Consider the following 14,976-nt stretch of genomic DNA (forward strand, 5'->3'; position numbering starts at 1 on the left):
ATGCGTTAAGGACTTTTGGTTGACTAACTAAGGATTCTTTTGTGGAATGATTTTGATGCAGATGTCTCTTACTGTTTAATTACAGATTGACCCACATTGAAATAGTTGTGCTTGTTTGGCAGTAGTTGGTCTGGGGGTCTAATGTCGCTGCTGCTACCTTTTGGGTGTTAAGGTAGGCAGGCCCTTCTCTGCTACAAGTAGCATCTACACTGCTGTCAGCTGCCCTGATTTTGGAACCCTGCATTGTATGTTTGCGTATACTTTGGGCATATTTTTGTGATGCTTACTTAATACAATGTAACATTACAGTTGGTAACACCAAGTATACATGTTTTTTTTAAAAAGAATTAGGGTGTCTTAGGCCCCTGCATAACAAAATCTGTTTGAGGTCAAGGTACACTTTTCTATTTTAAAAAGTTAACTCCTTTACCTACTGAGTACACTATTAAAACTTTCTTTACTTGCTCGTCTTTACTCACTGACATGTTGTTTGTTTTACCAAGACCTATTGTAATGGTTCATTGCTCCACAAGTAGTACTTGTGTCGCCCTCTCATACATTGTTCACTAGGTTTCATCCACTTTTACAAATCTAAAGTGACTTGTGAATTACATTATTGTTCTTGATATGTTTGACGAGAAAATTGTATTGTGGTGATGAAGAAAGTGGTGACAGTATGCACACGTCATTCATTTGCTACATTTCTTCATTATGATGGATGGCAGTATATGGGATGGAGCATATCAGGCAGTACACTCCTGTGATGTTTTGAAGGCCATATGCCAACTGAGGTAATTTCTTGTGATGTCTTAAGGTGACACTTCATGTGACATCATGTCCTGTGATGCTATGTCCTGCCGTTTCATCGGGTGCAGTACATGTGGTGGTGTGCAGAGAGAGATCACAAAATCTTAGCATTCGCTTTACCTGCTCTAATACTCACTTTTCCAATTCCCCCTTTCAGTTTTGTTCCTTGTATGCATCCAGCGGACATGGAGTCAGGGATCCAGCCCTGAAGTGATCGCACATGTAGGGGAGACGGGCACTCTGCCAGCCCCGGTCACTTCAAATATCCATTCCGTCATCTGGTACCGAGGGGCAACACCGGATAACACCCAGAGGATCTTCATTTACTTCACGTCACCGCCTGAACAGGCCAACGGCGACCAGTTCACGGGCCGGGAGGTGGGATTTGCAGACGGATCCTTACAGATCAGAGGCGTCCGGAGGAGTGACACTGGGAATTACACTGTGATCCTGACTATAAGTGATGGATCGACACCTCAGAGAACCACCCAGCTCAGAGTGTATGGTAAGTGGCAGTATTCCAGTCAATCATCTGGATCCTCCCTGTAATGTGATTAGGTTTAATAGAGTGAGGGCACCCCACTACATTTAAGCATGAAACAGGTCTTTCAAATAGAAGGATGGGGCAGGGGCATGGGGTGAACTTATTACATAGTAGAGGAGAACAGTATTTTAAATGGCATTTAGATGGTTTCCTCGTCATCCCAGAGCTCATATAATGTCTTTCTATTGCTCGCTAGAAAGAACGGATGGAAGGACCCTGCCCTTCCCAGATGCACATAGTGAAGATGTAGTATAATAGATAAACCAGATATAAAGGATTGATCCACATAACCGTGTTTGGGGCTCGGACTGAAGTGTTCATTTGCAAGATTATTAAGCATTTGCATAGGCGCACAGCGAGGTGAGGTCCCAACAAACCTTTCTATAGGTGCCAGAGAGAAAAGTGCATGTCGCCAGTGTAAGCATCTATATGATATGCAGCTAGAATTGTACTTTCAGTAAGAAATGCGGCGTGCAAATCCCTGTGTTCCTCGCATGAGACAGCCGATCGGCCCACTGTAAAGAGCACTTTGTGTAAAACCATTCTTAGAAGGAGCCATTTATTCTTTTAAATTCACTTCATGGTGATCTGGGTTATTTTGAATACACCGTCCATCTGCATTAGTTCAAGAGCGCGCTGTGCATCTGCTAGAATGAATACACATTCTATTTGAAGTGAAGAAAGTTCAGTTTAACACCCCTTTTGGATTTGTTCACGTTCTCGAGGACAGACCTGCCTATTATTAGAGGTCACTGGGTCACATGGCACTGAATGCAGACATTTCTCCAGCAAAGGCAGAAGTAACATGTTCATGCTTTCTTCGTGTATATATAACAACGAGGACCATTTTGCGATTGCCTACTGTGGGTTACCCAGTTCAATGTTCACACTTAAGAAACACACAGTTTCTTTGTTAGGGTAAAAGTTTTGAAAGAGCAACGTGTCTCCAATTGAACTTACAAGCGTATGTGAATGCACTTTCCCGTGCTAAAAAACACATGTTGGACCACAATGGATCATGTGTTTGCCTCTTTCTAGATGAACAGAAACCGAATTTTAATGGATTTTCTCTATTAAGCGGGTGTAAAATGTTAAAACAAGGAAAAAGAAGAATGATGGGATATTCTTCAATCAATTTCTAAATTTTTCTCTCTCGTTATTTTCGTCTTTTAACGTCTTTTGAAAAAATGGTTTGACTACAGCTACCAGAATCCTTAGAGACTGAAAGAGCAATTATATTGGTAACGCCTGAAAAAAACACAGCCTCCCTGATGATTGTTTGTGACAAGAAAGAGTTTGGAGGAGTAGAACAGCAGAGCAACGTAGCTGAAGGGAGTCAACCCTGTTAATACTTGTCAGCAGTTGGGATTCAACCTTGTTAATATTTGGACATTCTTGGGATTGAACACAGTTATTTTTGTATCAGGGTATATATTGACTGGGAACTGGTGTGCGCGCCTCGCCTTCCTTACTTTTTCATACAATTTTGTGGAGTTCCGGGCTCCAGAGGCAGCAGCACCGGGGTTAATAGGCCCTACTTTGGAGAGCCATAATAATGGTTTTCCTCCCTCCCCCACTATGGGAAAGATGTGTGCTCCTGGAGGGGGGTCGATTCCTGGTCACCTGAATTGAAAAAATGGTTTCACTACAGCTACCAGAATCCTTGGAAACTAAAAGACCAATTATATTGGTAACACCTGAAAAGAAACACAGCCTCCCTGATGATTGTTTGTGACAAGAAAGTGCTTGGAGGAGTAGAACAGCAGAGCAACTGTAGCTGAGGGATTCAACCCTGTTAATACTTGTCAGCAGTTGGGATTCAACCTTGTTGATATATGAACATTCTTGGGATTTAACCCAGTTAGTTTTGTATCAGGTAATATATTGACTGGGAACTGGTGTGCGCGGCTTGCCTTCCTTACTTTTTCATATATGGTTGCTAATGGTCAACTATGCTTGGAGAACCTTGACAAATGATGTAATGTGTTCATGCAGGCTCGACTATGGAAGGTGATATGCTACTATGCATGTCAATGATCAATTGTGGTCGGCAATGGTCGACCATTATTGGTGATGGTCAGCTGTGGAGCAGGCCAAATTGCATGCTTACTGCCTCACCATAAAAATCCTATGCCAATAAAAATGATGCTAAATGCTTGAAATTAAATTGGCTGCCAACCAAGACACAAGGCAGGGAAGCTAAATAGCACACAAGATCTATACCTCCGATATGACATGCCATCATCTCTACACATGTAGCACTAGTGTGCTGCTAAAGCACCACCTAATCGAGCTAACACTAAAAGAAGAGCTGCATACTAGATCTTATAGGGTTGATCTCTCCAACGATTATGATCTTCCCTGGTCTCAGAGACCACGCCATTTTGCTTTCCACGCTGTCCGCTGAAGTAGTGACCTTTGATAGGTCTCAACCTTTAGCTTTAATTCACAGCGAGCGTCATCTCCTGTCAATCAGATGGAATTCGCATACTTGCCGACAAATAACATTTCTCGTAAATCGTGATTGGTGGTCCTTCTCTGTGAACGACGTTAGTAATTATCAAACTCTTCTAACATGGAATCTATGTGTGATACACTCACATCTTGTCTACATTGCGAACTCATCAACAACACAACATAACATATCTAATGCAGAAATTCTTCTAGCTAAGAGATTAGCTAAACTAAAATCTGAAAGAAATAGTGCCTTAAGAACTTTGAAAAAGCAACTTTTTTCTATGGACACTTTTAGCTATGCGAATGCCAAAAAGGCCTTAATAAGGAATCACAAACACAAACTAAAGGCATCACGTCATGCTTTCTACTTAACTGGCAATCAAAATATGGTGAAACTTATTTGTAACAAGAATGTCCGAGATATATGGAAATTGCTCAGAGGAATCAATAACAACTCCTTGTCTCTCTTTGAATCTGCCTTAGATGGTAACTCTTGGGTTGCATTTTTCACCCAAAAGTATCTCTTACCCACACGATTTAAAGAGGTTGATATTAAGACCTTAATTCTTCAAATTCCAGATCTTTGTCCCTGGTCAACGGAAGATGTTCTTTATGCGATTTTCAAATTAAAAAGTTCTAAATGTGCAGGCCCTGACGGACTTCCTCCTTGTGTCATCAAAGATGACCCACTCTTTTGGGCATCAATTTTCTTGAAGATCTATCAAACTATCTTTGTCTCTAAGAGGCTTCCTCCGTCATGGACATCCTCTGTTATCATTCTCTTACACAAGAAGGGATCACTAAAAGAACCATTAAACTTCAGACCTATTGCACTACTGGATGTTGCGGCCAAGGTGTTCGCACTGCTTCTATTAGATGAGGTTGAAAAACACATCACTGTAAATGGCACGCTAAATAAGGCACAGACTGGCTTTAGGAAGAATCTAGGCACACAACTAAATGCCACAATATTAGCTCATCTAACGGCGGGGACACACACCTCCGCTACCGGTCCTGTTTTCATCGCCTCATTGGATCTTTCATCTGCATTTGATTGCGTGATCCGTAGTATCCTCTGGGAAAAGATGCTGAGGCTAAAATTTCCTCCGGGCCTAGTTGCTCTTATTGCATTGTTACACCATCAAACCTCTGTCAGAGTTTGTATTTCCAGTAGTGGACTGCTGACGGACGCTATTCCCACAGCAATCGGAGTGAAACAAGGCTGCAATCTTGCAGCTGTCCTCTTCAATCTTTATCTATCTGATATAGAAGATCTATGGGACTCGCTACAAATTAACCCAGTTTGGTTGGGTAGGCTTAAATTTTCATGGCTAGCATACGCCGACGACGTGCCAATGACCTCTGCCTTAATGCCAGTAAGACTGAGATTCTACTCATCGGTACTCCCACTCCCTCCTTCCCTGCAGCTCTCTGGCCTGCCTCCCTTGGCCCCCTCCCTGCTCCTACCTGCAAGGCAAAAAACCTTGGGGTCATCTTCAACTCCACACTCTCCTTCTCTCCTCATATTTCTGACGTCGCCAAGAGGTCACACTACCAGCTGCACCTCCTCAGAGGTATTCTTCCCTTCCTCTCCTTCCCCCAGAAGCTCACTGTCTCCCGAGCCCTGGTTCTCTCGAAGCTGGATTACTGTAACAGCCTCTATCTTAATCTGCCTGCCTCCACTCTCCGCCCTCTGCAACTCATCCAGAACAGAACTGCGAGACTTGTCCTTGGCCTCAAGCCCAGGGACCGTATCTCTCCAGGAATGAAATCTCTACACTGGCTCCCAGTGGCTGCGAGGATAAAGTTCAAAACCCTCTGCATTGTCCACAAGGCCTTCTGGGGCCTGGGTCCTAAATACCTTCAACTCTCTCTTCCCAAACATCTTCCTTCCCGAGCCCTTCGCTCATCCGCCTCCAACTCCCTCAGGGTCAGCCGCTTCTCGAAGCAACGAGCTGGGGGTAGATCTCTCTCCGCGGCAGGGGCCTCCCTCTGGAACAGCCTTCCTGCCTCCCTGAAACTTGAGGAGAACCATCTCCGGTTCCGGAAGCACCTCAAAACCTTCCTCTTTACTTCTGCTTTCTCTCTCCCTCTCCCCTGCTGAACAGCTAATATTCTTCACTGAAACTGCACTGATCCTGCAACTGGACCACTCTAAACGGCCTCGGTCCTGGGCCCAGCCACTCTCCACTTGCACTGATGCCCTGGAACCCCTCTGCACTGCGGGACTGTCTCTGTATCCCTACAGCCCCCCCCCTTCCCCAGCACTTGTTCTGCACTTACCTTGCACTTGCCACCAGCTGGCCCTATTTATTTATTACTTTACGCCACTTACCTTGTACTGCACTTCCCCCCTCCCCTTCCCCTTGCACTTTTCCCCCTCCCCCACCCCTGCACTTGCGCGATCTGAATGACACCTGGCCTAGTAGGATCGTTGTCTGTCTCCCCTTGTTCCTCCCCTCCCTGCTTCGTCGCGCCTTGAAACACCTGTGTATAGGCGCGTTACAAATACCATATCATATCATATCATATCATACTAGACAGCACTCACTCTGGCCTGCAGAAAAAACTCAAAATTTTCAGCCATTTTTGTGTATCAAACAACCTGTCGATAAACTTGGTAAAATCAAACATCCTAGTTTTATCCTCGTGGAAAAAGGTGCTTAAATTTTGTTGGCACATCAACCTAAATCGTCTCCAATTGACAACACACACTATATATTTAGGATACAATCTTGCCAACAATTCCTCTGCAACCTTTTGGCACAAAGCGCTTTGTGAAAAAATAATCCCTATACAAAATCAAATGAAAATCATATATAGGAAATACTGTATGTTTTCGATGGTACCATTACTTGAATTTTACACCAAAAAGGTGGAAGCAATCATTTTATATGGCCTTGACATTTGCCTCTTAGACTTAACTACCTTTTTGAATAAACTGCAAGCTAGACTATGGAAGACCACTTTAGGATTGCCGGCATAGCTCCCTAATGCTATACTGAGACATGAACTGGGCTTAAATTCTCTTGGAGCGCGACACAATTGGCGCATTCTTAAAATCTTTGCAAAGATGCAGTTTCCGATGACAAACTCTCTTTATGAAGATCTCTACCAAATGTTACACTCGCTGCAGCCCAAGTCAATTAAGCTTTTCCAAAAGCGAATATGTACTATCTTATCTGGTATAAATATTACCTCTCAAGAACTCGATTATAAATTACTTACTGCACATAAACGTCTCTTCTGGAATGACTGGGCAATTACATGTGATCAGATTGCAACTTACTCCTCCTTTTCAGAATATGCGTCCTTTAGACACGCACAAATTCCACGTCAACCATATCTTTTGCTCTGCCCTAGTGCTGAAATTAGGACAGAGTATATGCGTTTTCGTTTAGATCTTGTACATACAAGTACACGCATAAAACACTGGGGAGAAGATGCAAATGCTATTGTAAAGACATCTTGCAGATTCTGTAAAAAAACGGACATCCCTGAAACTTTAAAACACCTGTTTTTGTCTTGTCCGTTATTCGAAACCGAAAGAATACTGAATCTTAAGGCTTTTGCTTCTACTCATTCAGAAGTTGGGAGAGAACTTATATGGTCTTGTTGTATGAGGGGCTCTTGCAACTCTATTGTTATCGCAACTGTTCGCCTAGTGAAAACTATTGAATCTGCATTGCGATTGCTTAACACGCTCTGAAAACGTATGATAGCAGTAATTTATACATTAGAGGGCATTTCTATGTAACAATATGCTATGTCCAATGTATCATCTTTATCAGCCTTGCCGGTGCAATGTATTGCTTATTATGTTATGTTACTTGTGTTTTTGTTCTCTTATAAGAATTATGTAATTTTGAATTATACTATAAGAATAGCTTTTTATCTCTGTTTAATCTTGGATATATTGTCATAAGTGAATGAATTACTGGAAGATTTGATCTGTATTTTTTTGTAAAGATGCGTTTGCATCAAAAACAAAAATTTTAATTAAAAAAAAATAAAAATAAAAGCTGCATACTAGAAGCCAGTTCCATTTAGATGATGTTTGCGCTTTATATATTGCCAATTGTCAAATGTATCTTTAATGTTGCCATAAGGCGTCAGTTTTCTTTTCAGCCAAGACATCAAGATATAAAAAAGTTTAAAATAATCGTTTGCTAAACGAAAGAGAAGCCTGTACCGTGTGAGGGTCGCCCAATTCCACAGTTTAATATTTACATTGAGTGTACACTGTGCAGCTAGAGAGTGACAGGCCGCTAAAGCGTTTTGGTATATTCACTAACTGTGCAAATGAAGCACACGTCATACTAACATTGTTGATGAGGTTTATTCCAATTGCTTTTCAAGATGCCACATTGGTTTTATGCCCATCACGCTGTAAACATTGGTACCTATACATAAGACAACACGTGTGCCCGCCTTCAAATTACTTCCTGTTGACACTGATACTATCCAACTTCAAGTAAATAATTGTACTATTTTATGATAAATATGAAAAATTATAATGGTGATACATTATATGTAAATTGAATGATTGAAATGTAGAACAAACCGGTGCTGCACAATATATTTAAAGGACGGTGCTTGTGTGCATAGGGATGGCTCTGCCTGAAGCATATCAATATAGTGTTTTGTTATATTGCGTTACTGGGTTATAGCAGAGCTCAGCATTTGCTATTTGCACGGTGTCTTGGTTGTATGGAGTTCTGAAAGTAAAGTGGTGGGGATCTAGGTAGGTTATAGGGAAAAAAGGTAGCAGAGCACAGGTTGCTGATGTGCGGGTGGGCGTGTGCTTCGTCTGCAGCATCAGTTAGAGTTAAACCTCTATTAATTGATTCTCTGGTTAAGCAGTGAATAATGCCCTTTAACCTTATCAGCAGGATATAGTGGCATTGCATTCTACATTTTGCAGCATGTATCGTTAATTGAACTAGGTGTGATGAAATGACTTCTGCCCTGCAGGAGTACATGGATGATTAGTGGCTAAACCACCTACTCATACCTCACACTTTACAAACTAGAGTGATCCTAATCAAAATGGTGATACAGGCACAGATAAGAGACCTACCTCCTTCACCTTTTGTGGGGAGAGGGCAGAGCAGCTATAGTCTTAGGAGGGGTGTAAATGTAATCCAGTAGCAAGCCAAGCAACAATAGCCCAACAATAAAAAGAAAGCAATGCAGAATCAAGGTGCTATAACAAATATATAATTAAATTAAACCCACCAATGTATAACTAGCAAAAACACTATCAAAAACCCACCCCTGTAAAGGAAGGCAAAGTAATGAAGAATGTAAAGTGGCAAGAACTCTCGATACTTAGCATGGTGGAAAAGGCACTAAAGTACCACAATCTTAAAAAAGGATATGCTTTTTGGTGGAGAAAGGGTAAATGGGGCTTAACCAGTCTCTAGTGCTCCCAAGAAGTGAACCAGGGGGGCTTGGACCCTCTTAAGTTCTAATAAATAATAATAATAATTTAATAATTTATTATTAAATTATTCTACATGGTTAGAAGCCATCGAAGCAGGCTTCGAGCTGTTCTGCTTGTGGGTTGAAACAGGTTCAGATGCGGTGAGTCACAATCAAGTCGTGTTCGAGCAGGTGCTCCATGCGGTGTGAGGTGCCATCAAGCAATGCAGGTCAGATGGATCACAATGAGCGGTTCATTGATGGAGTGTGATTCGAGACAATGATTACCATTGGTTTGGGTCGACAAGTGACTCGATGGTCCCACCGATTGAGTCGAGCTGCCATGCAAAGCCCCGGTGGTTTGATGCTTGGTTCAATTCAGCGGTTCAAAGTCATCTGCACAGGGAGCTGGTGCTTGAGCCGAAAGTTGACATGGCTCTGCTAGGGTGATGCAGCATCAACTCAGGCGAATGATGCGACCACAGTGTTTCGAAAATCGAGTGAGTGCCGAAGTCAGTACCAGGGTTATCTTTGGCTAAAAGGGTGTTGGACATTGTTTGAACATGTCTTGAAGTGATCTGATGGCATTAAACAGGGCTCTTGGCTCTTCTGGCTCTGATGATGCTATGAGTCCCAATCCAGAGGTTTCCTTGTTCTCTCAAAATGGGAGGTTGGCAAACACCTGCAGGGGTCCCTGTTAGGGGGAATTCTCCAGAATGGCTAATTTCTTTTATCTACTGAGTCCCCCAGCAGCTTTGCTGGATTTCTAGGATTTGTTTTTTTCACCTGGTAAGAGTATGAGCATTTTTTCCCACTCTTACATGTGTTTTGCTGTGTGTTTTACATTTTTGGGTTCATAGACTGTGGAGCTTCACCTACTCCATAGGCATCATCTTTTTACTGTGTATCACACAGCACCTTTAGTGCAGTCACACAGGGTTGTCTTTTTCAGACTTCCCACTTTAAACTCAATTTTCTGGGGCTGACTACTGTCTCCCAGAACTTGTAAAGTTACCATTGACTATTAGTCTTTTTAAATTCACAGACCCAGTACAAACTATCTTCCATAGAGTACTGGAAAGGGTTTATAGTTATCCCTTTTTGTCTGTCTCTCATGGAATATTATTTAGTTCCCCTTTCTTTAAGATTTGGCTGGTGGCAGTGGTATCTACCATATCTTTCCTATCGCGGTCTATGAAAATAGCGTTGGTACTGTTTTAGGCTATGTTAGTAGCCTCAAACTTAAATCCGCTGCACCCCATTTACTTTTATTTGGTTCTGTGTGGGTTTATTCGCCATTTCTTTTTGTTAAGGTCTTTCTCGTGTTTTAATCTGCGCGCCAAACCAGGTTTGGTTCCTTTGTTCGCCGTCCTTTGGCGGGCTTCTGCACAGAAGCCCTGCTTAGGCGCCTGAGAGTCTAGGTAGACAGGATGTGAGGGAGGAGTTTTAGGCCCCCTGCACAGGGTCTCCTTGGAGACCCAAGTCGCACACTTGTTTGATTGGCTAGGTGACTGTCCTGCCAGGACAACCACCCTGCTGTGTGACTGACAGCCAGGCTGTGTGAATGGTGGAAAACTGCATAAAAAGCAGGTCTCTGGGACTTGGAAGTCAGAGTCGCCACTGGATCGAGAGAAAAATGAAGAGAAGCTCAAGGAAGAGGACTGCTGCAACTACTGAACCTCCCGGTGAAGCCCTACTGCGCGTCCGAATAACCTAAACTTCGACGACAGAGAAGATTTGCAAGGAATCTTCTTCCCTTGAGCTGGTTGAGCTCCCTCCCCTGGTCGTATTTGCTGTGCACCGCTTCAGTGAACCGGATAGCCAGCAGGACCGGACCCTGTTTGGGTTTTAAGGTGCGCAACTTTTATTTGTTGCTTTGCTCTGCTGCTGGTTTCTTCCCTGGGCAGTGCAGGACCCTCCAGTCTTCCTACTTCGTGTCAGTCCGACAGTCGCTTCAGGAACCGTGAGCCTGCAGGATCTGCCAGGAACTTCTGCCTCAGCTACAGCACTCTTCTTCTTCTAAGGTACTGTTCAAACCCGGTTGTTCGTTCCGTCCAACCGCGGCGAAAGTGTTTTAAATCTTTCGCCAATCCGGGGGCTTGTCCTTCTCTACCCTTTTAAATAACTTTTCCTTCGACCAACTTCGTTTCGAACTCTTGGCAAAGACTTAACCGCAAACTACTCTGAACTGTGTGATCCTCTGCAAAGACTCTGAACCATGAACATTGGCCTAGGCCTATTGATTTGAATCCTAGTTGTAGTAAGCCTTTTCTAGATTGCCCTGCCTACTTACTTGTTGGTGCTGTTTGATTTTTTATAACCTTGTCTTTCCCTCCCTTTTTAAATTGCTGGAGTGCCATTTTGCTCACACTTCAGTTTGAGCTGAACTTGTCCAGAATTGTTTGGGGGTTGTGTAGTATATTAAGATTGTGATTTTCTGCTACTTTATAATAGTGAATTGTTTTACAACTGATGGTGTAAATAAATGTATGTTCTTTTACTCAGAAACCTTGAGTCAGTGTTTGTTTGAACCATAGTAATTGCTGTCCTTTGTGTAACTTCTGATACTGCTCACTTTGCTCTTGAGATAAGTCTGGCTGCTCAGCCATCGCTACCACTTTACTGTGTAGTACAGGCTTGTACCAAAGGTGAATGTGTACTTGCACTTGTAGTCTTAATTGTGTGGCGTGTTCCCAAAGGGTACTGGATATGATTCTGCCTAACAGTCCCTCCTCTGCATTCAGGTTTTGGGTACAGCAGTAGCAGGTAGAGAGGCAGGTCTTGCTCGAGCTGCAGTTCTTAATTCACTTGGAAATGGTAGGAAGCAGAGTTTACCTCTGAATTCGAACTCTCAACCTTCACCTAACCGGAGGAAGGCTTTGGAGAGGACTGCTCTCTCAAAAGAGGTCCAAATTAATTCTTCCTTTGGGCCTGGATGGTCCAGAAGTGACATAAAGAAAGGGTTGTAGACACCCCCTTTTATTTGCAGAAGATCATGCACAATCAGATAAAAACAAGCCTGCTGTAAGGGGTCCAATACTGATCCTTGTGACAAGTGATCTTCACCTGGTTGCATCTCAGCCAAAGGTCTTTGTGTTAAAGGAAGTGAAGGAAACAGGAAGGAAAGAGAGGTACAGAGAAAAAGAATATGGCGGAAATGTTCCCCAACTGTGCTCAGCTCGCCCAGACTAAACTAATCCTCTGACTTCTCAGTCCCATAGCATCTAATGCCCTTTGGTATGCAGCACCCTGGTGTGTAGAGGCTAGTGCTTTTGTTTAGAGTGTCCCCTTTGATTCCAGTTTTCAAGGACAGCTCCAGCTTTGGGGCTGTCCTGCTGGAGGGAGGTGCTATCCAATATCACAAAGGATCAAAAGAGGGGCAGCCCACACTGGTTATTGTCCTGTTGGATACAGCAGAGACAGCCAGCTTATAGAGAGTACACACAACTTGTCCATTGCTGGCATGGGCTCACAGTGCTGAAATATGTATGATACTGATCAGGTGCGACTTTAAAATGTATGTTGATTACCAGACCACATACCTAACTCAGGTTTGGATTATTTTTAAATATTAAACTGCCACAACGGTATAAATTCCTCATTATTATATAGTTTTGGAACAGAGGATAAGAGTTACACACATCCTCTGCACATCAATGAACTGGCTGTCACGGCAGCTGTCCCAGAGGCACCTGTGGCCTTAAACCATACTCTGTGCCACTCGAGAGCAAATGCAGCAGATCTGGAGACTGATGCAGAAGGGCATGTGTCACTATGATTTTGGCATGGAGGTTAATGAAAGAGGGTATAATTATTTGAACACCCTTTCTGCAATGAGATTACCTGCATCATTGTATTAATAAAAATAAAAAAGCTAGTGCTTCTACACCATGGCCTAATGGCATTTCCTCAAACGCCCCACAGACCAAACGTTTGAGAGCTACCCTTCTAAGGGGCAGCCTCATCGTTAAGGCAAGAAAATATACTGGTGCATCTGCAGTAGAATGCTGAGATCCAGACTGAGGCAGCATGTCCATTTTGCAATCCCTGTAGAGAAAAGGCCAAATGCTCAAGCTCTGAATTCTTCTCAACTATGGCCCAGTTTTTCTCTTTCCCCATCAGCTACCTGTGAAGGTAGGAAATGGGCTTATAAAAAACCACTGAGTTCAGCCGCACTGACTCTACTCGAATTCCAGATTTACAGGTAACTGACTGGTGTTTAGTACCCAGCCCACAGTCTGGGAGCTCTAGAACAGGGGCCCTGCTGAAACCAGCTTTCCAGCGCTAGAAAGGTATTTAGCAGGCATAGGCCTGCTGACTTTTCTGTGCTTTCTACATAGCCACACACATTAAACGGGGTCCCCTATCAGCTATGACTTCTTGGGGGGATCCCACTTGAGAGAAGTAACTTTTCCTCTCACAAGACCAAGCAACCACAGGTATAGATTCAAGGGGTTCTGGGGGGCCTCTACTGCGTCATTAGTATATATGTGATACTGGGCAGAATCCACTGTTTCTTCAATCTGTAAATCGACTCAGAGACTGTAAAAATGATCAGACAAGCTGTCAGATGTCCCAAGAACACCCAAGTTACCATCAAGTGTGTCAGGAGCCAAGTTTGGTAGGAAGCTCATGATGCCTGTGTGCACAACCAAATTCTGGCAGGACATTTCCTCACAATTCTTAGTCTCCTTCTCTGTGATCAGGTCAGTCAACTTCCCTATCACCTATTCCCTGTTTTGGAATAGGCCAGGTCTCTCACTCTCTGCCTGTTTCCCTTTGTAGAGTGGATCAGGATCTCCACCCTGCACCTGCTCCTTGTTTTGGAATAGGACAGCACTTTCGTTCTACATCTGTTTCCCTTGTTGGAGTAGCTCAGAGACCCTGCCATGCACTTGCTCCTGTTTGCTTCCCCATGCCTGCTATAGTTGGACAGTCCTTCTGTTCTTGGCAAAAGTCAGCCTGACCTGGCACTGCAGCTCAAGACAACTTATTTATGAATATGATAGGGCTTCAGCTAGACTAGTTGCCCAGGAACGGTTCTAATATATTGGAAGAAATTCCTAACTCTTGCAGGTTCCACTGAAACGACATTAGGGCATTGTACTTATAAGTCCTGTTAGCCTGTTGTTCCCTACTAAGATTATCAGGATTTAAGCTGTGGTTTTTCCCTTCCTCCACCAGGAGCATAGGCATGGTTACAGTGTTCTGCTCTAATGGGTCGGTTTTCTAGTGTTTCAACACATTGACATGATAATTCTGTGTTTTCTATCCTCTGTCAGGCTCTGAGATCAAGTAGTTAATGGGATCCTTGCATTGTATGATTTTACATGGGCCCATACCACCTAGACACCATCCTATTTTCAGAGGTGGACAGTAGTTCTAAAGCTTTGTCACCAAACAGAAAAAGAATGAGCAACCTCCTTTTTGGTCGTAGTGCCCTTTTTGTTGTTCCTGGACCTTGGACATGTGAGTACTGATAATTTCTCTCATCACTTTCATGTGGGACTTACGTTTGGCAGCAGCCTGAGATATTGGATAAGGACTTCCTTCTCTTCCCAAGTTTCCCAAAGCATGTCTAGCCCATTATGAGGTTCCCTACAGTATATTGAAAGGGAGAGTATCATAGTGAGCACTGAGAAGTTTGCTTTACAGCGAACGGGGCCTTTGGTATGATTAGGTCCCAGTTATTTCCATTGGTCTCCACCAGTTTCCTAAGGATCCATTTGAAACCCTATCAGATT

The 14,976-nt window shown here is 43.2% G+C and overlaps 1 protein-coding gene across 1 annotated transcript in view; it reads left to right on the forward strand.

Moving 5' to 3' along the window:
- Positions 1-14,976, forward strand: part of LOC138531359 (carcinoembryonic antigen-related cell adhesion molecule 6-like) — an 804,705-nt gene that overhangs the window by 300,891 nt on the left and 488,838 nt on the right. Inside the window, exon 3 of the mRNA XM_069640985.1 lies at positions 965-1,312. Within this exon, the coding sequence (XP_069497086.1) occupies positions 965-1,312 (348 nt within the window). The remainder of the gene's footprint in view (positions 1-964; positions 1,313-14,976) is intronic.

The sequence above is a fragment of the Ambystoma mexicanum genome, chromosome 1q (genome assembly GCF_040938575.1).
Source record: "Ambystoma mexicanum isolate Mex_15411 chromosome 1q, UKY_AmexF1_1, whole genome shotgun sequence".
In the NCBI taxonomy this organism is placed as follows: Eukaryota; Metazoa; Chordata; class Amphibia; order Caudata; family Ambystomatidae; genus Ambystoma; species Ambystoma mexicanum.